The sequence below is a fragment of the Aythya fuligula genome, chromosome 1 (assembly GCF_009819795.1).
Source record: "Aythya fuligula isolate bAytFul2 chromosome 1, bAytFul2.pri, whole genome shotgun sequence".
Lineage (NCBI taxonomy): Eukaryota > Metazoa > Chordata > Aves > Anseriformes > Anatidae > Aythya > Aythya fuligula.
In genome coordinates this window covers 36889097-36912389 of record NC_045559.1, presented here as the reverse complement: position 1 = coordinate 36912389, position 23293 = coordinate 36889097, and the positions used below count along the sequence as shown (strand labels likewise).

General features: G+C 38.2%; 1 protein-coding gene across 12 annotated transcripts in view; it reads left to right on the top strand.

The window, feature by feature from the left end:
• GRIP1 (glutamate receptor interacting protein 1) overlaps positions 1 to 23293 on the top strand; it is a 316928-nt gene that overhangs the window by 216781 nt on the left and 76854 nt on the right. For all 12 annotated transcript variants that reach the window (XM_032188746.1, XM_032188719.1, XM_032188776.1 and 9 more), the window contains one exon: positions 22895 to 23030. In XM_032188746.1, coding sequence (XP_032044637.1) covers positions 22895 to 23030 — 136 coding nt within the window. The remainder of the gene's footprint in view (positions 1 to 22894; positions 23031 to 23293) is intronic.

Genomic DNA, 23293 nt, shown 5'->3' with positions numbered 1-23293 from the left:
GATGGTATGTCTGATAGAACATTACCTTCCCAAAAAGCTTTTTTTTTTTTTTTCTTTTTTTTTTTTTTCAAGCTTGAAGCATGGCATTGCCTTTGACAGTGTAGCTGTCCAAGCCACTTGATGCTCTGTCACTCCTGAGGCAGATGTCCTGTTCCCAAGGAAAGCTCTGGTCTGGCCATTACAGCCAAGAGAACTTTTATTAGTTGTTTTTTTTTTGTTTTTTTTTTAGAAAGGAAGATGATCCTATTCTGAGCTTTGTGCAGGTTCAAACAGTCCATTAATAAATGCTAATAAATACATATTTCCAGGATGCATGATCAACATCTTCCAGAGTAGCATGAGATCGAGTCATCTCCCTGCGCCTGGTGAAGGTTCCTCCTTGTGACCTTTATATTCACTTAAGAGGATTCCAGCACTGCTTCCTTTGGCCAGGTGCCAGCAAAGGAGCTTTTATTGCTGTGGGATCTGAAACTACCATACCGACTGTAAGCCCCAAGATGTTGTTTTTATCCTTCCATGTGTAACTGTACTGTAAGTGCAGTATCGATGAGCAAAGACCAACTGCACAAAGAAGAAATGTAATTCTATAGAGGTTACATGGTTCTCAGGCTTGGTTTATTTTACAGGGGAAAAAAAATGTTGAAATAATCATTTTATAATTAAAGTCAAATGAGCACATACTGTGAAATCAGTGCACTGAGTTTAATTCCTTTCATCCCCAGAAGCAGGGAATAGATTAAGCATCTCTCTGGAGCAGAACTGGCTTGCTTAAGATGCAGAATACATTATTCATGTGATGAGGGTACATGTCATATTTATCATGTCTTCACATGGCACAAAATCAACAAGCAACAGATCCGTTCAAGGGGATTTACAGAACTGGTGAAATTATAGTTAATTCAAATTATATGCATTAATATAATTGCAGTTGGAAACCTGGACTAAATTTTGCAGATGTGTAGGTGTTGTAGTTTTATATATATATATCTCATATACATATTTGATTGTTCGAAACATTATTTAGCCTTACAGTCAGAATTTCCTAATTATAGAAGCGAGGCTTGAGGTAACATCAACATGACAAGCAGCCTACGAAGTAAGAAACATATTTTCTTCTCTGAATCTTCAAATTTAGACCCTCACCAGCATATAATGAAATGTTATTGGTACTGTGTCCATGTAGTAGGCTACAGAAGCTGTAGGGCTATATACTGTGCCTCATCCAGAAAGCGATCCCTGTCAGGCTAGTACGTAGGCACATAAATGAAAACAGCATGTTTCAAAATTCACAGGTAAGGCCCTTTCCTCAAAATCACAGTTGCAGTTAGAAATGTCTGCCATTTAAAAATAAAGTACCTAATACTCACGTTAGCCCATCCCTAGGTTTAGGTGGCCATGGGTTCCTGGACTATCCCTCCTGCTTGGCATGCTGAGGGTCCAAAGCGGTGCTTGGCACAGAGGAAGGTTTGGGTCAATAGCACTTGAATCAAAGATGTGTTTCCCGTGGTCTCTTATTCCTGGGGGAGCTTTACAAAGGACATCAAATATTCCAACGGTAGTGATAAAATGTCGAGAGCTAATGACACTGTGAAAGAGGCATTTTGAAATCCAGACTAACAAATGCCTAAAGATAAGCCTGTTCTCACTGCCAAACGTGGACAGGCCTGAATAGCTGTTCCCACGCTTTCCAGCCTAAAGTCCAATACCTTCTTATCTGTTTAAACAACATGGAGAAATCTGTCGACGCTAATGCTGTGTAAGTTGTTCACTTCATTTGTTTATATATTTGTCTCTTTCCAATTCACTCACTGGAAACTGGAGAGGGGTAGAGGAGAAAGAAATGACACAAGCATAAAAATAATTTCTTCTTCAAGAAAAAGAAAATACATCTGAAGCTGATTAAATTTTTTCATAAAATCTTAAACAAGATTTTAATTTTGTTTTTAGTTCGGTTTTGTAAGTGCTTTTTATTGAGTCTAAGAAATTTCTATTAAAGAAAAAAAACGTAGTCAAAACCCTTACAAATTTTAATGAGCTGAAATGTTTCAGCTTCTCTTTGTTTTATTTCTGTTGGCTGAAATCATGAGAAGTTTCAGTTAAATTCTGCAAATAGCTTTGGTTGGGTCGAAACAGTATTTTTAAGGGAAAAGCTTATTTGTACCCAATCTATTTGACGTTAAATTAAAAATAAAACATCAGCTTCTCGCATCTACTGATTCATACATCTGTGCTATGGGAGACTTCTAGAAATGTAAAGTATTATGGCTTAAAGTGTTCAGGGGCTCAAAACAACTGTAATGCAAATTGCGTGCTGGTACAGCTATTTGAGCTATCTGTGAATCTGGAGATTTAGTCTAGCTGGGAGGTTTGCAGTGCTGGAGCTGCCTCCCTCTTAAGTAAATTCCTGTTCAAAGACCCAGCGCCAAATAAGTAGGAGGCGTAGTGGGAATATTCATCAAACAGAAAAACTTGCCTTTTTTTCTGGGGAAGAAGAACAGCACTGCTGCCTGCCTTCTGCACTGCTGAGCACACACAGCCAAAGATCCTTCAACCCTTGGACCCTTGGTCCTTCAACCCATTATATTGTCTGTGACCCACTGTTGTTTCACGTCCTGAGACCCCCCAGGAGTGCTGCACCTTCCCAAAGCTCACCCCAGGCACCTTCTGCTCCACGGCGACATCTCATCTGCTGAACAGATATTACGGTGATGCTACAGAGTTACGGAGAAGAGCAGGAAAGTCCAAACTAGGAGTTAGAAATTATTCCCTTGTCATTTTCTACACCATGGAAGCCTATGTTTCTCTCTAACCAGTAATTATTATTAATATCAATTATACAATTATATTATTAGATATTACTTATAATTATTAAAATGTCATTTGCATGTTTTGTACGCAGTTGCACAGATGTATTAAGAGGTCAGTTGTTCAAATAGGTCACTCTGCTCTGAAGGAAAATTGTCGAGACTTTCAAGTCTGAAATGAAACCAGCCAGATTTTTCAGTTCCTTTGTACCTGCATGAATACTGCACCTTCTTTCCAGTCTACCTGCTTCTTTGAAGCACGCCATAATGCAGCTTTCCTATTTCAGCACTGTGTTTGATCTCAAAAACAGAGCTGGCCACCTAACTGAAGGAAAAACACAGGACGAATGTACACGGGATGAATGTGCATCTGCTCGGTGGTTCTAGCTCTGGTATTAGCAGTTTTTTGAGGAGTTTGGTAACAGAAGTTTAGCACAAAAACAAGATGTTAGTCCAACATAATTTTAGAGTTGGCCAAGTTTTGTACTACTGAGCTGGAAGGGCTCACATGCAAGCCAAAAAATTGCAAGGTGCCTTGCAAGAATAATATTTACAGAGCTGACAGCAAAAAATAATTACTGTATGATGTAGTGTCCTCTGTAATGACTTAGGACACAAAATACTGCTAGGAGAAGTCAAGTCATAGTAAATTCTTGTAGTAACAATAATTAATGTCCTGTGGATTTTCTGTCTCTGCAATGCTTAAATATACAATGCATATGGCAGTTGAAAGGAGTGAAGCAGTTTTCTGCTGGCCATTGGCTCTGAACACATACAGGTGTCATCCATCTGTTTACAAAAACACCAAAGTATTCCTTTTCCCCTCCCTGATCCACAGCTTGCTGTGCAGCAAATGTTCCTGTTGTGTCTCATACTACACCAAAAGATAAAAAATATCTTGCTATAAGAAAGCAGGCAAAGGTTGTGAAGAGATAAGAAAATAATTGAGTGTTAAACTATACGCAATGCTTGAGCTGCTAACATAAAATTCCAGTAGCTGAATTTAACTTTTGTGTGTAATATGCTATAACTTAAGTGAGAAAAAGGTCTATATAGCTTAACGTAATACTGGGATACGTATCGTGTATTATTTTTCTTTTACAAGATGATCCTAGAAATAAGGGAGAAATATAGAAAGTAATACGAGGAGATAGCAGGAAATGAAAAAAAAAAATCCACATGGATTAAAAAAAAATTATGGACTTGTGATGTGATCTGAGGATAAAAGTTTCATTAAATGACATTGCTCAGGACAGAAGATGACACAGGTTATTCTGGCCGTAGCCCGACTGTTAAGATCTGAGCCAGTTACACAGTGACTGACAAATGTGATGGGCAAATGATCCAAGTGGATGTTTCCCTATGTGCAAACACACCTGCACAATGAGTTTGGGTTTCCTCCGTGATTAGCAAGACAGCACATATTTAAAACCAGCTGTTCTCGTACTCGCATGAGTTAACCTGGTCCCATTCCTTCTGCACAAGCCCTTCAGACTCCAGTGTTAGTGAACCATAGGTGATAGAAATGATCCTGTCTGCTTTTTGAGGGAGTTCTACTAATTTTTGACTTTTTGAGTTCTCCTAAGGGGTCAGAAGGTGCCACAGGACAGCCACCTTCTGCAGCGACATGCACACAAACCCCACATCACTAAATGCAGAGCCAGGAATTTGAAACATACATCTACAAAACATTTTTTTTTTTCTCAATTTACATTTGTCTCATTTTATTTGCTTTTTAAAATCAACACCGAATGCGCAGATTTGCCATTGAAGAGATTTCTAGCATTTGAAATCCATTAACAATAACCTCTGCAGTCACACATACCATAGTAAATATCTTGGGTGATTTCTTAGAGAAGCAAGTTTTCTGACCTGTGAAATGCAGATTACAGACTAGTAAGCTTTTCTACACTTGAGGCATTTATTATATCTGTAAAGTCATTTGCTGATTTTCATGTTTGATGAGCGGCTGTAGTTGCTTTATCATTTACAGTCTTGCTTCTTCACTGGGTATTTGTTTAACCCACTGGAGGTTTGTCAAATGGTCTGTGCAGCATCCCTCAAGGCTGGAAATTCTTGAATTTGCTTTCACTTTTAATATCAAAAGAAAAGAGTTTTCTTCCTTATCCCTCCTCCCTTCCACCCAAATAACTTTATTGGGATGGTTTCATATATGTCATTCATGTAATCATGTTTCATACACAGATGAACTCAAAGGAAATTTCTCTCACAGAAAATGAAAAAAGCCCACCGAGTTCTTACCTAAACTAGATTGCTGGTGATTTATTTACGCATTTTATTTACAGAGCAGCAACAAAACATTACCATGCTAATGCTTTTCAATACTGAAAAGGATTAGAAGAGAGATCTTCAATTCCTTTCATGATAAATGAGAAAGAAAATGCATTCAAGGCAATAATGAGGAACATGCACTTTTTGAAGTATCCAGCTGATATGAGACGGTTGTGATGAGGTCTGAAAAGCTAAATATCTTCAAAATATTTTCAGTTTTATATAAAGGTTAATTATGGGCACAGCCGATAGCCGTATTCATTGTTGACAATACTGAACACCTTCATTTATGTACAATTGGGTTTAGTCGTATATAATTTTACCAAATGTGGGGGTTTCAAAATATAATACTCTAATATATTCCTGCAGCATCTTTTCCCAGCGAAATCAGTTTAGCTATTTGTAGTATGATAAAGATAAAACCCAATACAGTATCTCTAAGAACATTAAAAAAACCTCTTGCAGCCATTTAGCCTTTGTCCTCACACACTTTAGGGCAGAGATAGCAATTTTGAGAGAGGGGTTCTGTATTCAGCGAATGTGCTTGCAGCCTCTACACCATCCTTTTCTCCATTGTACTCCATTGACCATCTGTTAGTCTGAAGTCCAAGTCCTTGCCTTGCTGTCAGTATGTCGGTAGAGCCTGGGACCTGAAAATTGGTTGGGGAGCATCCATGTGTCTCTTGAGGTTGGGGGTCCCATCTCCTGGGTGTTTTCCAGTATGACTTCAGCATGCTTTCTGAACCCACAAAGGGAACACATCCTTGTGATGGTTGGCTTCATTCATTTTAATCAAAATGTTAGTGATTTCTGTTGAAAAAATATTCTTCTTTAGAGACTTCAGTTGGAAGAAGGAGCAGGCTGTAGAGGCCAGGTGAGGAGGGAGAAACCAGGAAACATCAAGCAGATAGGAATAAAGATGATCAAGACTAGGCTGAAAGAGATATGGAGGCAGTCTCTGAAAGGGAAGGTCAGTAGGCTGGGTGAGTTTGGAGAGGGAAAGGAAAGCCATATGCTTCTTAAAAGTCATGGTGACTGTCGTGGTTTAACCCGACCGGCAGCTAAACACCACGCAGCCGTTCGCTCCCCCTCCCCCCTCCCTCTCTGGGACGGGGGAGAGAAATGGAAAGTGAAGCCCGTGAGTTGAGATAAAGACAGTTTAATAAGACAGGAAAATAATAATAACAAAATAATAATAACAATAATAATAATAATGTTACAATGGTGATAATAGGAAAGTAATAATAATATGTAGAAACAAGTGATGCACAATGCAATTGCTCACCACCCGCTGACCGATGCCCAGCCTAACCCCGAGCAGTCCGGCCCCCTCCCCCCGGCTAGCCACCCCTATATATTGTTTAGCATGACGTCAGATGGTATGGAATACCCCTTTGGCTAGTTCGGGTCACCTGTCCTGGGTCTGTCCCCTCCCAGCTCTTACTGTACCCCCAGCCTGCCTGTTGGCAGGACAGAGCAAAAGTCTGAGGTGTCCTTGGCTTGGTATAAGCACTGCTCTGCAACAATTAAAACATCGGGGTGTTATCAGCACTCTTCTCATCCTAAGCCAAAACACAGCATTCCACCAGCTACTAGGAAGAAAATTAATTCTGTGCTAACTGAAACCAGGACAGTGAAAGACAAGCACAGTGAGGTCTGTAACCACGTGCTTGGGTAACTATCAGTCAATTCTTGGCTGAACACAAGACTCATCAATCCCAATAACCTCTGCTGCCCACCAAGAAGCTGTGAAACAACTTTACTTTGACTGTCTCTCATGGAGAGGAACAGCTGATTACAACATTATCCTTGTTGTTTTAGGTAACTGAGTAGCTAAAGCTTGATATTGACCTCTTGAAGACTGCTACATTTGCACGTGATAGCAAGGCTGGGATTTTGGAGAGGGGAAATGTGTGTGTGTGTGGAGCTATCTTCAGAAAAATGGTATTATATGAGGAGAATATTCATAAGGATGCTCAGGTTCCTCAATCTATTCAGAAGTTAGGAAATGCTGTGTTAGAAATTTTTCATGCTTTATCATTTTTCTCTTGGGTGGAAATCTATTTAGATATTCTCACCTGAATTATTATCAGTCTGATATTGGTGCAAAAATGTGGGTTCAACAGAAAAACTGATTTCTGCATCATTCAGACGAGAGGATCCTCCTGGATCCAGTATCACCAGAGAGGAAGATTAAGCAGCAAACCTGTGCATGCAGACTGAGTCACCAGGTTCAAAAGGAATTGAATAAATGAATTGCCAAGAGATTCACAAATAAATACTACAACGACTGAGGAGCAATGTGCTGTCTAATATCACAGTACTGGATGATGGGAAGTGTGGCAGGACTGGACTGTACAAAGTAGCCAAGCTCTCGGCGTCTCCTTTTCCTTCTTTCCATGATGGAACAGGACTAGATGACACGTTAGTCTTCCCCAGCAGAGAGAAGTTGAGAATATTTTTTATCATTTAAGTTGTTAGATTATTTTATTCATACAGTTATAGATAATTAATTTGCCTTTTTTAATGATGTTCCTCATGTATTTTCTAATACATCTTTACTGGAGTTAATGGATGCTTTCCATCATATTTTTTTCTGAATCTCCCATTCAGTTTCTGCAGCGATTATAAATTCAGGGCATGAAGATAGCAAGGGAATAATATATCACCTCCCAAGATAACAGCTCTGTCACACCAAAATATGCTGTCCCAGATCCGGATAATAGCTTGCCTCTTCTTTTTGACTGTATCAGTAGCTCAAAGCTCTCCCTGCAAACCTTGATTTTAACATCAGAATCTAATATTTTCTTTCTTTTTTTTTTTTCTTTTTGTCACAAAATTCTATGTCCATTTGGCTGATGTGAAGTAGTTGAATGTGTTTCATGTTGGTAAAGAAATTGCTGTTGATTTGCTTGTTTAATAGCATTTTCATGCTTTCTCTTAGAATTGAAAGAGACAAATACATTTTGATGCTTGTGCATCTTTCTGATCACATCCCTGGTGTGTGGGGCTGACTGAGGGATTCATTTGTGCCTCATAGTGTAGAATAAAGGACTCAGACCTTCTGTTTTGTGTAAAAGCCATAAGACCACAAATTAACTATAACATCATTACAAACTAGCTTTTGTTTCCTTTGTATTTAAAAGTGCAATGGTAAGAACAAAGAGTTTATCCTTTCAATTTTTACTGTACCTACTGTGAATTTACATGGAGTTAGTGGGCCAGAAGACACCTGGGTGGCCATCTGAACAAAGCATGTAACTTCCCTGAATTTACTTATATTTACTTTTTTGCATTTTGTATTTAAATTATATTTTAGAGTGACATTTGTCGTACTTATTTGATGCAAAATCCACCACAGCCTTTTGTGGTCAATTAGCTTCATCGTTTTGTTTTCTTGGCTGAATATGTGTAGATTCTGCTTCCCCTCGTTGTGATAGAGAATCTTTCATTAAAATTCAGTTCATCCTTTATAGATACTTCATTATGAAATCACCTTTTAATCTTCTCCTTGTTAAAGTAAAGAGATTGTGTTTCTGGTATCTTTTGCACCCAGTCACATTTCCCTTACTATTCTGAAAGCTCTTTTCTGGTTCTCCAGCCCTGTCTTTGTTTTTTAATATTTTTTTTTGAATCGTGTCACAAGAACGAGGTAAAGTATCTGAGTGATGGTCACTAAATATAAAGGTGTACCAAGGATGCTGTGTAAAACTGTCTTGTTTATATATTCATGGTTTGTATTGTTCTGCCCAGTGGGGGTTTTGATAACCTACCAGGATTCCCAAATCCTTTCTGTCCACATTAACTTCATAGTTAATTTACTGATACACTTCTACTCATATCTCTGACATTTCTAGAGTGGGAGACTTTATTAACTTTCTAGGTGAAATATAGGCTAGTAGAATGAAGATGTTTATCTTTTTTATTTATTATCCTTGTCCAAATAAATCTTGTCCAGGTACCATTCCCATTTTCTGTCTGTGTGGTCTTGGGAATCCACTAATGTTGTGTGAAGAAGCACATAAAGAAGGCTCTTCAGAAAAGTCACAAAGACACACTTATTAACAAGCTTTTGTGCTTCTCTTTTTTTTTTTTCAAGAGTACAGAAAGAAAAAAAAAAAGAAAGAAGAAAAAAAGAAACAGAAAAAAGAAAAAAATATATATTTTCATAGGAGAAAATAGGAATGAGGCCAAAATAGAGAGATTTCAGTGCTCCTATCCACAGAAAACATTGGTGGAAGGACACTGAATATCAATCCAGGTGTGAACAAGTGCCAATCTTCAATGCTAATTGATTTTATCAGCGAAGCAAAACGAGCCAGCTTAATACTTAACTGGTAGACAAGATCCTGCCAAGACCTTCTTCCCATCTTAGATGACATTGTGGCCCCAAATACTTGTCAGATAAATGATTCAGAAAATGAGCATTGACCTCCATGGTAGAAAAAAGTAATACCATAGAAAACTACGGGACACATGCTGCAGCTGAATTTTAGGTATCACTGACAAACCATGAACTATCATACCTGATAATATACTCTGAATATTGATCTCCAGAGTGGTGCTTCTGTAAACAAAAGTGAGAAGTGAAAATTGATAGAGGTCATATAAGGAAATCTTACTATTAGATCAGGACTGCAGGAACATAGACCAAATCTATCAAAAATAGCTAATGCTGCAGTAAATTTGAAAATAATATATTTTTTAAATAACATAAATGGAATATATTCACATGGGAGTAAACACATACTTTTCCAAAAAGTTTTCAGTTTGAGTTCTTATTTGTTATTAGTTCTAGAAATGAAAATTAAAAAAATTAATAAGTGTATTTGAAAGTCATTACGAACTTGTAGCTATAAAAACAGATGCCTAGTAAGGAATTTCTGTAATTTTATGATGAGAATGGTAGGAAACCCTAATGAGACCATTAAAATCCAGGAGCGTTATTCCTTAGCTGCTAACAAAAAGTAATGGTGTAACACAGAGTATATAGCGGATGGGAATGTAGTAAAAAATCATCGAGCTTGACTTACTTAACCCCACACCACTGAAAACAGACAAGCTGTTTTAAGGAAGATAGTCTAGATTAAGTACTAGCCAATTAGAATAATAGTTGGGCATGGTTATAATGTACAGTAAAATGTGCTTTTCATGGCTTGAGTTAAGGGCGTTTGCAGTTCGTGAGTATTTTTGACCAGTTGTGGACACGTTTTATCATCCCCATTTTCTCTGTGTAGAAAGTTGGAGTAGGGTCTAGATCATTGTATATGCAGATCCAGTACACATTTTAATATATCTGCCACACTATACAAATAACATTGACAGTAATCAGCACTGACAATGTCTTTTGGGGATCAAAAGACATCAGGGCATCTTGTATTTTTCTAATGTGTATACATTTTAAAATGTTGCAATGTCAAAACAATACTAAATATTCTTACCAGACGGTAGCAGTTAGCATGGGGTGGGTATCTCTCTCCATTATGAGTTGGAAGAATTGGGAATTAATACGACTGCTGTGTCTTAAGTAAAAGTCATCATCTGTCCTGGGTCTTTAGTGGGGAAAAACATGATGCTTGTGCAGAACTGCAATGGCCTGAGGATCATCTGCTCCAAACTTTGCTAAACCAAGGAGCCAAAGAAAATCTGGAGCAGAGACTCTTGTTGCAGGCGTTCTGTAAGATGTGAAAAGTAGGTCTTTCCTGGAAAATGTTTGCAGCTGTGTTGGTTGGGGGTATGAATTTTGCAATATTTCTAAATGAGCATAGCTTCAGGGTAGGCATGATGACATCAACGTGGGAATAGTGTCTCTCTTCTTTTGCTTGACAAATTGGTCTAAATTTTATTGTTTTTATTGTTGTTGTTGATGTTGTTGTTTTGCTTTGTTTTGTTTTCCCCTGTTATGACTTCATGTCTGCCGGAGGGTTTGACATTGTATCCACACTTGTATAGTCATGTTGGGGGATTTTTTTAATGTAAATCTGCCCTTAACAGAAATGTTTTTGTGTTTTTTTTCGGAGGTGGGATCTGCAAAACATTTATGCAGAGCAAGCCTAGAAGAAAAATTCACCGAATAGTTGAACATGCTTTACGAAAGCTAAGAAAAAAAAAAAAGAAAAAAAAAAAAAAGAAAAAAAAACAGGACAAATGTGTTTACTAGATAGTTTCATTCAGGCAGAGATTACCTCTGTCATTTTCTTTCAGTCAAAGGAATTGTGGAGGAGAATAAGCTAAATTGTGGGAGTTATGGTAGAGCCTGTCTAGAAACTTTTGCTTTCAGTGATTCTTGAGAATGCTCCAGGTTAGATAAATAGCTCTGTGCAATATTAGATACCAGCAGCATCCTCTCCTGCTCTCCTATGAGATTCATCTTAAGAAACCCAAAATTGCACCTATTTTGGTCTGTTTTAATGAACTGATTATTTCATGTGTGTGAGTAAAAATGGATCCTAGCCAGACATTTTGTTGGCATAAATCTAAGTCCCATAAGGTGCATTAAAACTGGCATGATATACTCTCATTAACTGTGGTAAGGTAAGTGAGGTTATAAAAATGGCAGAAACTCTAAATGTGCCTGCATGTTTGGCATATGGCATCCTTTATATGTACATCCAAACTATAGGATAGGCTGTAGGTTAGGAGGAAAACTGGAAGCTGTTAAATGTGAGTACCCGATACAAGTTAAGGACTGGAGTGACATCCTGAAAGATTTCAGAAGTTACATCTGCAAAATTTGAGTCTATAATTAGATTGCCAGTCATTTTATTTGCCAGGAACTAATGAATTAAAAGGAAACTAATGTTTTTTATTGTCAAAGTATTAATCTGACATAGAAAAATGAAGGCAGGGATCAGTTTTTTAACTATCAAGTCTAAATCATGGTGCTTTTCTGCATTAAAGCAGCTGAAAATAGGAGCCATGGAACCCAGCTATTTTAGGTTAATGCATTTGATATCATATTTGGGACAGGCAAGCAATGTAAGATTTATGCAGTTGTGATTGCTTTAGTCATGTGACTGAACCTATTACAATTTTTCAAAGCAATTGAGCAGTACAGTAATACAACAAAAAAAAGAAGATTTGAACACCGGTCCTTTTGGGTAAAATTAATGCCAGTTGCAGATGCCCAGTGCCTGATCACAGGCTAACACATGCAATATTAATATGTACTAATATGACGCCAGTTCAATTTCTATGATAATTGAGACATACACTGGCAATTTAGACAACAGAGGAAATCATATAGGTGCATTCTTGCAGCTGTGCAATTTACTGTTTCACTGCAGTGATTTGTTCAGTAAGCTTGACTACATAATAAGTTACTTCATGCAAATGAATGCATCTGTCTTCATTCCTCTTTGCCATTAGTTCATTATGCATACATTAAACCTGAGGGAATAAGTACAGAGATTGATTAGAGTTACAGAGCACAGGTTAGCAGCTGAGAAATGCCTGAATTATTCCCGTTCTTTCTTTTTTTTTTTTTTTCCTCCTATTGGCAAACTTCTCTACCAGAAATAGTAAATCCTTGTGGATTTTAAATGCTTATTGGCAGCTAAAGTTATCAGTATTCCTGTGATTCAGCAAATGTTAATATAAGCCAGTAGCTTATTTTGTAGTTCTTCAATCCTGCTTCTTCCTTGATTTTGACAATATGTTTTCTTCATACTGAATATTGAGCAAGTTAATGGTCCTTTTGTCAGAGGCATTTTTTTCTATTGTAAACACGTAATAAAAATATTCAGTGCATTCTACTTGTCAGTAGTTGTTGCATAGTGAATTCACCCCTAAGCCATTCTTATAACTAGTTTTATATCATGATGAAGTATAGAAAAAGGATGAGTCATTATCAGACCACTTCTTAAAATATTCATAGCTCTGCATTCTTTCAGCATGTCTTTGAACTACTGTCTTCCAGATGTCGGCATTTCTGGGGCTGCGGTTTTCCACAAAGGTAGAGAGTAAGCAAACCATAAACGAATCATTGATCACTGAGTACAGAGGGCAGTAGATAACTTCCACAGGAAGCATTCACTCTCATTTTCCAAGGGTTGTCTAATCTTCCACACAGACTTTGATAAACACATTTGTCATGCTGAACCTCCCTGCATATTACAAAGTAGAAAGAGCGAGTGCATCATTCAACTGCTCATTAGTCCAAGTATTAGGAAAGGTTTCCCTGGCCCGTTCCTCCATATGGCACATTTGCTGCATGGAATTTCAGTCTTCGTAATATATATTTGAAAAAGCACAATCCATCATTTGAATGTTTGCACAATAGTTTATCCAAAAATGTGACATTGTTGTTATATTTTTTCTGTTTCTTATTACTTCAGTTTTGCCATGACACTAGTGGTCTTGGCTCCATGTCATAAAAAGGAAAACTCATGTTTTATATCAACTATAATGTTACATTATGTAACAACTATAGACCACAGCAGGCAACTCAAATGATCTTAAGTAAAAAGAAATGATGACTCAGGTGGAAAAATGGGTTCTAATGGCACTATTGCTAAAACTTAGCTGGTAGCCACAGGTTAAGAGGATAATGAAACTTTGGAAGGAGCTAGAATATATACCTTAAATGACAAAAACCTAAACAATTCAGGCAGTTCTTAATCTAAAATGGAAAGAAGATTAAGGGCTGATGTGATCAGAGTTTACAGTTATGTATCTGCAAGGAGATTCTGAATGTAATGTTGGTAGTATAATGGGGATTTGGGATTGAAGGCTTATCTGCTCAAATTCAGATAGAAATTACCAGTGTGCGTAGCAAATTTTCCATCACCTGGTGCTTTCAAAACTCTGTTGGATATCTATTTAAAAGATATGCTGTAGCTGCAGTTATTTCTATATCACATTTCTTTGCTTATGTCACTCAGGAGATCAGGGAGAGATTTTTTCTTAATGGTTGCTTCCTGCCTTGAGATACACAAATGGAATCGATTCTGTAATCAATCCTTCCTGATTCATTTTGGTAACCGTAGAAAGTGGAGAAACTAGAGCAGTCAGGCTGCACTTTTGTGAAGAGTGTCACCTCTGTACAAGCAAACACTAATTAGCCAGAGTTCTCCTGGTGGTAGTTTCTCAATAAAGGAAATAGGAAGGTGGACGTGAATCCATCACAATTATGGGAAGAAGTTCTGTAAATCAGAATGCCACATCAGTGTCAAAGCTCTGTGCTGTTCTACACTGCAGCATTTCCACTAGCAAGGGAGAAGCATTACTCAGGCCCTCATCCAGCTCAGACAGGAATGGAGAGGAAACTAATGTTGTAATGGAGCTCTGTCCTTTCTTCATCGATTGCGTCTAACAGAGACACACACACACAGAGGTGTCCTGGCAAGCAATTTGGAAGCACAGGCCCTTCTTCACTTTAAGACTCAGTCAATAATAGCACAAAGCAAAATTTTCAAAAGGAGACACATTTTATGTGGCCTACTTTGGGACATACAGATTTGAGGTAACTATGGATTTAAGATCCAGCTCAAAAGTACCTTCTACCCATTTCCCACTCAAGCAAAAAAAATGATAGTGTGTGGAAGCAGAGAGATTTGATTTTGAAAGGCCCTGAAATGAGTATTGAAGAAGCTGTGAATGTTGAGGCCACTGAATCATTCATCACTGTGCCTTTTCTGCTGAAGTTTCCAGTGTCCTTCCTGCAGAAACCTCCAGCTTGACAGATTGGGGTGTCCCAGTGTAGAACAGGTCCTTATCCAAAGGTAAGGAAGTTGCAAATGTTCAAGCAATGCAGGTGGCAGTCAACATACATACTCTCCTGAAGAAAGGCATCAATGAAAGTATTAGAAATTCATAGCTAGCTCAGAAAATAAGTGTGCTGTAACTAGAATACATTGCTGAGTGAGTTTGCAATTCGCACTGTGTCTTTATTCCCACCATGGTGCAAGGTGGTAGCACTTCAGGCACTTTTTTTTTTTTGTAGATAACAATGAAAAAAAAGTTTTCTATTGTATATGATTCTATTGTTCCATTGATTCCATTAAATCTCCATCTTCTTAGAGTAATATATTAAAATATTCGTATTTAACTGAAGACAGATGTTTTAGTGGTTTATAAATTTATCAATAATTTTCCCTCTAATTGAATTTCTCTGCCAAGATTTGCTCAGGGATTATGAGTTGTAATTCTGTCATTTTGACACTTAAGATTTAAGTATATGTTACATTCTAAATCCATTTTAATTAAAATAAGTTGATTGTTCTTTCATATAAGAATTTGAGCTTGTAATTTGATTCTTTACCTATAATAGGAGATAATAAAACTTGTCTTGTATGTTTCCAATTTCTTTCTAAGCAGATGTTCCGTACTGTATTACATTCCATGTGTCTGGACATCTGCACAAATTCAGAAAACAGGAAGCACATAAGCAAAAATTAAAGATAAAAAAATTAAAGAAAAATTAAAGAAAAGATACCTTAAAAATAAGAACCCATCCAAATAGTGTGGCATTTTTAAATATTTCTCAGTGGCAGTGATATTGCCCTTCCTCCCCCCCCACCATATTCTCCCACACAGTCAAAAACTAGGTGGACTAAAAAAAAAGTTTATGGTTGCATTAATTTTATTCCTGTATACATGTAAGCCTTGTTCTGAGCCATCTCAAGAAATGTAGAGAGGGTAAGGCTTGTTTGTTTTTCTGACTGTGTGGCCTGATGCTTTCAGTCCTTGATATGTAGAATAAAAAATAAACCACAGAGAGAAGAATTACAAATTGGTCACTGACAAAAATTTATAGTAGCTCCAGCTATTAGAAGAATCAGATGACACCATCTGTGTTGAGATTACTCAGGTTAATCTTTTTGTACGCTCAGTATCTGTAAAAGTAATGTGATGAATACTTTTAGTCTTCTAATACTAGAAAGTTTGGCTTATTTTGTGTATTGACACACAGTCTTGATTTGCTGTTTTCTGGCATTGTTGTGCAACCCAACCAAATGAAAAAAAGCAAACAAAAAAAGAAAGCAACATATTACAAATTCATAATTCGTTATGAAATTTCTGTGAACAGAACTATCCGGTGGACCAAAAAACACATTGTTCCCTCACCACTTGTTTTGCCTGGAGAAGCTTCTATCCATACGGGTGGGCCATCCAGCACCAACCCTAGTCTGCATAGCCACTGCGGCTAGTCCAGAGAAACCTCTCTGCTTCTTGTACTACTGCTTGCATGGACCACTTTTCCCTCTAAGTTCAAAGCAGCCCTTTTTTTGTATCCTCTTATGACACACCTCTTATCTAGGAGAGGTGAATTCAGTCAGGAACGAGATGCTGGCTCTTGAGCATGTGCCTTTGCTAGCATGGCTGTGCTACAGCTGGAAAAGCACTTGGACTGTTTGTCATAACCGCACAGGAGGCTGTGGGATGGAAATGCTATGCCTTGGTAAGGTAATAATGGTTTAACTCTGGTCACTATCAAAACCAAAATACAGTTCTTCAGCAGCTGATTGTGGGTTTTTCTCTGTCACAGTTACCAAGAGTATTATTGTTGTAGGAAGAATCTGACAGTCCTGCTAAACATCTCACTCTTGAGATGTAATTACTGAAGTTACTGTGGTGTTGTTCAATAACTATGTCATATATTGGATAGCAATACACTTATGCTAACAAATTGATACAGTTCTTGTCACTAAGAATGAAGAGGCTTGGTGGTTATTTGATTTCAGGTTTAGGATATTTATATTAATTTCTAATCTGCTGGTGTATAAACAGAGTTTAAAATTTAGTGCTTATGTTAGATGCTAAATTGAAGAACATCCCTGTTGTATACCTCCATTTTGATTTAGAGAGAGTTAGCTGCCACGGTATCTGTTTCTGTGCCTAAGAATATGAAAAACGTACCCAAAACCAAATAGTGCAAGAACTAATTCATCGGGGAAGCAAACCAGATATAAGCTATGTTGCCATGTCCTATAGGCCTAGCACTTTCAGTGAGTTATATCATCACATCCTCTATATTGCGGCCTGCAGTTGCTCATAAAATATCATTATTTGCTTTCTTGTATCATGCTTAGGTCAGGCAACAGTCAAACTTTTTCTACTTTATAAATGCTGGTGGAAGGTATTTGGCTTTTAGATAATGTTTCCAAATGGTGAGGTTGTATTATAGACTCTCCTACAGTTCAAAAAAAGAAAAAAAGAAAGAAAACAAAAAGATTGTCTAGTGTACTGGGTATTAAATGGTTATTGTGAACTCCTCCAAGATTGACAGCCAGTCAGGAAAATGGAAACAAGGAGTGGAGCATTCATCATCTATTGACATCCCTCTCATCATATTCAGAGCAATGCACCTACCCAAAGGACTTAAAACATTGAGTAGACGTGATGTCCCCAGTATAACAAACTGCTGTCTGTACCTTAAGAATTGACTTTATCTTTATGTGATTTCTTACTAAACTGTGAGATGCCTACTGGAATGTAAAGCAAAATGTTTCCTCTGCAGAATTTCTGCTGACATACTGGTAAAATCCATACAAGGAGAGCACTGACTGTATTTTCAAGAGACTTACCAATTACTTACTTATTGATTATGTATGTCTTTTGGTAGGAAATGGTCAATAACTGCAAGTTTTCTTTTATTTTTAGGTTAAGTTCCATTTATGCCCTGTCCTGGCTGAGCTGAACAAATTCATTTGCTAGGTAGAGGATACATGAACTTAACCCGAGTGTGTAGATTATAGACACTTTCTTGGATTTAAAAGTGAAATTTTCACAGAAGGGAATGAAAAAAGACGCACAGTATCTGGGATGAAAGCAAATGTTTTTCAATTTTACTTCAATATGCAAATTAAGATATAAACTTGTAGAAATATAGAAAATAGATAATAAAACTTTTGATTAAGTGTTCTCTCAGCTTTCAAATGTTATTCTGGGAGAAATTCTTTTCTGTATTTTAGTATTTAATTTTCTTTTTTGAAGAAGTGAATGCATGCCACATTCAGAAATCTCATGAGTCATCTTATTTTCCATGCTTTTTATTCATTAAAACATGTTATTTACATACATCAAAATGCAGGAAATTATCAAATGTCTGATCGTATTTAAAATTCTAGGAGCTTCATCATGAGCTTCATATTCTTGAAGAAAGGTTAATTTGACATAATGTTTCTTGGATTCTACTTACCTGCAAGTTGTTCCATTTCTTCATCTTCTTATTGGGGGATTTACCTAGTCATATTTGAGCATAGAATCACAGGATCTCCTGAGTTGGAAGGGACCCATAAGGATCATCAAGTCCAATTCCTGGCACCACACAGGTCTACCAAAAATTCAGATCATATGACTAAGTGCACAGTCCAAACACTTCTTAAACTCCAACAGACTTGGTGCCATGACTACGTTCCTGGGGAGCCTGCTCTAGTGCACAGCAACCGTCTTGGTGAAGAACCTCTTCCTGATGTTCAGCCTGAACCTCCCCTGTTGTAGCTTGACACCATTCCCTTGGGTCCTATCACTGGTTACTAAGGAGAACAGATCGGCACCTGCCCCTGCACTCCCCCTCATGAGGAAGCTGTAGGCCGCCATGAGGTCTCCCCTCAGCCTCCTCTTTTCCAGGCTGAACAGGCCAAGTGACCTCAGCCGCTCCTCAGACATCTTCCCCTCTAGGCCCTTCACCATCTTTGTAGCCCTCATCTGGACACTCTCCAGTAGTTTCACATCCAGTCTCCAATAATTTCACATCCAAGCACTAGATTATTTTTGAAATTTTCTTGTCCTATTTCGAGTATCCCTATAGTCTCCTAGGTTTCAGATCACAGCCTTGTTATGCCAGCTGACCCTGCTGGAAGTCAGGCCCACATAGTTACAGTATTGCAGCAGTGGACCTAAGAGAAGCATTCAGACCAAGAATTACAAAAAACAACTAACAGCGTTATGTTTTCTTCTGCATTCAGCTGTTTTGTATGCTCCACCTTACAGGACTGGAGACTACACTAAGCTCTTTGGAGCAGAAACTTCCATTACCATGTCACATCTGCATGCACGCCCAACCATACACATTTGCATGCCCCGCAATGAGCCCATCTCCAGTGCTCAGTTGCCTTCCCAAGCCCTGTGCTGGAGGTAGGTGGATGCCAGCAGAGCTGTGAGGCAGCTGGTGCAGCACAGACCGACATTTGCCCAAGGTTGCCTTGCAGCAGCCCTGGGGGCTCGTCCCAGAGTGAGCTCTGTTTTGCTGAGTGCTGCTGGAGTGGTTAGTGGTTGGGAGGGGAAGAAGTTCTCAAGTGCATTTCTCAAACTGAAGTGTAAAATGGTATTGATTTGGGCTTTTTATAGACTTGGGAACGTATTTTCTCTGAGTGGTTTCATTTTAGAACAATTCACTTGGTACATATCATGGAGCTGTATTGCAGGAGTGGTGTTCCGATATCTGATGCTTCATAAACTGTTGTGGAATAAGAAAACATTGTTTCCTATGTTCATGTTTTATATTCAGTTTGCAATTAAGCAAAAGACTTGTAAATTGAATTCCTGTTTTCCTCATAAATTAGAAGAGATCTGGAAATAACTTCTTTGACTTTCCTTCTGACGCTGACTATGCTAATGCTGTTAGCACTGTGGGGGTGCATGTGGGAAAGAGCAGGCCCCAGAGCCTTCTAACAAACTAGGAGTTTGCTGGTTGGCATAAGTAATGAGTTACAAGTGAGCTGACACGTGAAGTATGGTTTTTAACCCACAAAGAATAACATAGCTTTTTGGTAACTAGGGAATAGAGACTGACCTCGTGTTATTTAAGGGATAGTGCATGTGGATGCAGTTGCTTGTTAGAGAGATGTTTGTAGAAGTTTGTTCTTCTACAAACATCAGGCCAGGTTGTTCTGATATTGGGCATTTTGATTATACTCCTGTGGGGTTAGTCTATAATAATAATGTAGAAACAATGCAGGTGAGTAAACGTGTAACATATAGCATTAGAAGAGTAGCGATCATGATTTAAGAAAGCAATGATGAAAAAATGAGACTGGGTTATCAAGTGGGCCTGTTTAACAGCTCTTCTAGAGTTAACAGCCCCTTATAAAGGAAATCAAATTAGGTAGATTGATTTGTTCCTGTTATGGTTATGTACAAAAACAAACAAAAAAACAACAACAACAATGACAAAAACCCCTACAAAGCCCTTCAGAGGGGCAAACCTAATGCAACTGCTGTGTACTTTTAGATGACCTCATCTGTTAGTTAGCAATAAGCATTTCTCACCGCCACCCCTTTGCAGTGCTGGTACATCTTTTTCTAGAAAGAATGTGTAGAGGTCACAGTTCTGTTGGCAGAGGTACACAGAAACCTGTCAGAATAGATGGCGAGAAGGAGGTAGCCTGGTCATTAATTTCCATGCCAGCAGTTGCAGGGAACTGTGTAATCATTAGCTAGCTTAAAACACTCCGTGGATCATCCGTTCCGCATGTCACTTCAGGCAGCAGAGTATTTCCCAGCACTGGATTGCAAACTCAGAACCTATTTAAAAGATCAAAACACAGCAGTATTATGCTATGGCAAAAGATAAGGCATGCTGAGTGCATTGCTGATGTCCTCTGTACGTGCTCTAGCAAGCTATTTGTTAAATAGATTTCTTAGATGGTCCTAAGAAGCAGATTGTACTACTGGGTACTTCAAGAGAGGAATTCAGTTGGGTAGGTGGGGGAGGGAGGGAAATTCTCCTTCTGAATTCAGATCTCATGGTGGAGTAAACCCTGAGTAAACCAGTAGGACATACCAGCCAGGCACCTGAGGCTGTAATGTGCAGAATGGGTGTAACTGTGCGGTATTTTTGGTTGCAGTAAATACAATGCCTGATTCCTGTAATCACTGTGAGTACTTGCAGTTTTTTATAAAACTGAAAATAGCGTTTTGTTCCATAGTGTCTCCTACTGCTATGCAACTTGTCTATATGCTCAGGTGCAGGTGAACACATCTGTTCTTTCTGAACTGTCAAAATGCCCAGATGGGAGCAAACATTATTGTGGAGCTCTATTGCTTCCAAATGACACTTAAAACTTCTTTTGTGCCAGCCAAGTTACATGCACCAGGTAGCTATGCCTCTCTCTGCATCTGATTGCATGGGGACATGTTTTGGAACAGTATCTCAGTCTTTTATAATCTATTTTATTATAATACACCTTCCACTTCTGAAATGCTCATTTCAAAGTTTAGGACAATACATACTGCTGACCTAATACATTGCAGAATTTTGTCTTAGTAGAAGCTTTATAAGCCTAGCAAAATCCTTGTTCAAGCACTACAGTCTTGCTGTACAATGGTAGAAATGTGAATAACTGAGGTCCTAAGCAGCCAGAAAAGGAAGAAGAGCCTTTCAGCCATCTAGACTAGAGTGAGAACATTCAACAGGGCAATGCAATGCCTCCAAAAGATGCAGCAGTTAACCCTGTTAGAAGCAGCACCAAGGTTGACAGGATTCTCCACCAGGGCTGTAGGCACTTCTGAATGCTTTTCTCTGCCTCCCAGCATTACCTCTGCACTGCTCAAGTTTGACAGTTTCTTGTTCAGGGCAGCTGTTCTTCATCTTGAGTTCAAGATATATTAGGTCATAAAGGAAAGGTATTGGTAGAGCCTTGCTGCCGTTGGTATAGTACTTAGTCTAGATTTTTGATGTTTACTGGTGAACATATGAATGTATATAAGGAACTTGCTTGTTTTCTGAGTAGCTTTTTATCCTTAAATCTTGTGCTGCCATGGCAAGACTGCTAGCTCAGTGCAGTGCCGACATACTGTCATTTGTAGTGTATGCATGATGTTGTTTGGATTTGACCAATTCACCTAGAGGCTGCACATTGATGCTGTGAAGGATCAGAGAGATGGATGATCTTTCCGGGATGTCATCATTTGCAGGATGAATCTTTAGGATTTTGTGTATTTTTCCAGAATATCAGGGAAGCTAGTAGATTTCATAGGTCTTCTCTGGAAACGCTAGACATGAGGGATGAGTGTCTTGTGCATTTTGAAACAGTTCTGTGCATATGCGGATTGCTATGTCCAGCCATGTGCAATAAGGCCAACTATTTCTGAGTGGCCAAGGCTTTCCACTGCAGGTGACCTGCACGAGCTGAGGTTTGTGAGATTAACTTGGCATTTTTCGAGAATGCTAAATGAGCAAACAGCATGAAAGGGTGTCCCAGACATCACGTGAGGGAAACATTATATACAACTGTGACTGTGAAAGACCTTCACTTTATATCTGTTCTGCAGATTTTAGAGTGTTACTGTGGACGTCTATTTCTGTAAGAATAAGCAATAAAACTGTTAGGTTTGATACATTTACTCTCCTTCTGGATTCTTGTTATATCCAATTGTTTGGATTAACTCCAACATCTGCAAGTGGCCTCAAATTAAGTCTGAAATTTTTTAGTACCATTATATCATTGTGTCTTTTACCCTTCTATTTAGTTATCAGCTAAGGTAATTTATAAAGCATAGAGTTCAGAGGGAGAAACAGAAAAGGAGGAGAATTGTGGTGTGTGGTTTTTTTTATGTGAAACAACTACCTTTGGTTCAAGTGTTGCCAGACTTTGCATTTATTGGCTCTGCATAGTGTACTAGCACATTGGTATAGCTTTTAATAACCTTTTACAGAGTATGTATCTTGGATTTGTCTATGTGCAGAGCCTTGTGGACAGAACTTTTGAATTGCAACATAAAAAATCTCCAGATGTAGACGTTATTTCTTATTAGCACACACAATGATTTTCTTGGGAAGTAGATGACATTTTAGAAAAGCAACATCTGTGTTACCATTTAATTTAATAATGCCAATAATTTTCTTTCAACAGAGGAATTCAAGGGCTCAACAATAGTTGAATTAATGAAAAAAGAAGGCACTACCCTAGGGCTTACAGTATCGGGTGGAATCGACAAGGATGGGAAACCAAGAGTATCTAACCTTCGTCAAGGAGGAATCGCTGCTAGGTAACCACATTTCAGGCCACAAAATACATTATAAGATGTGATTGCTTCAGAAATACGTACTGCATCAGAAAGGTCACTAACAAATATGTGACTAGATGCATCTGTAATGGCAGCCCATCAGACTGGAGAGGCTCCGAAACAGCAACAGCGGGTGCCCCTCTTCCCTCAGGGCTTCTTTGATAAAAACTAGAAGTACCAATGAGATATTTGAAAGCTGTCATGAAATTAAACAATAGAAATTTGATATATATATATATATATAT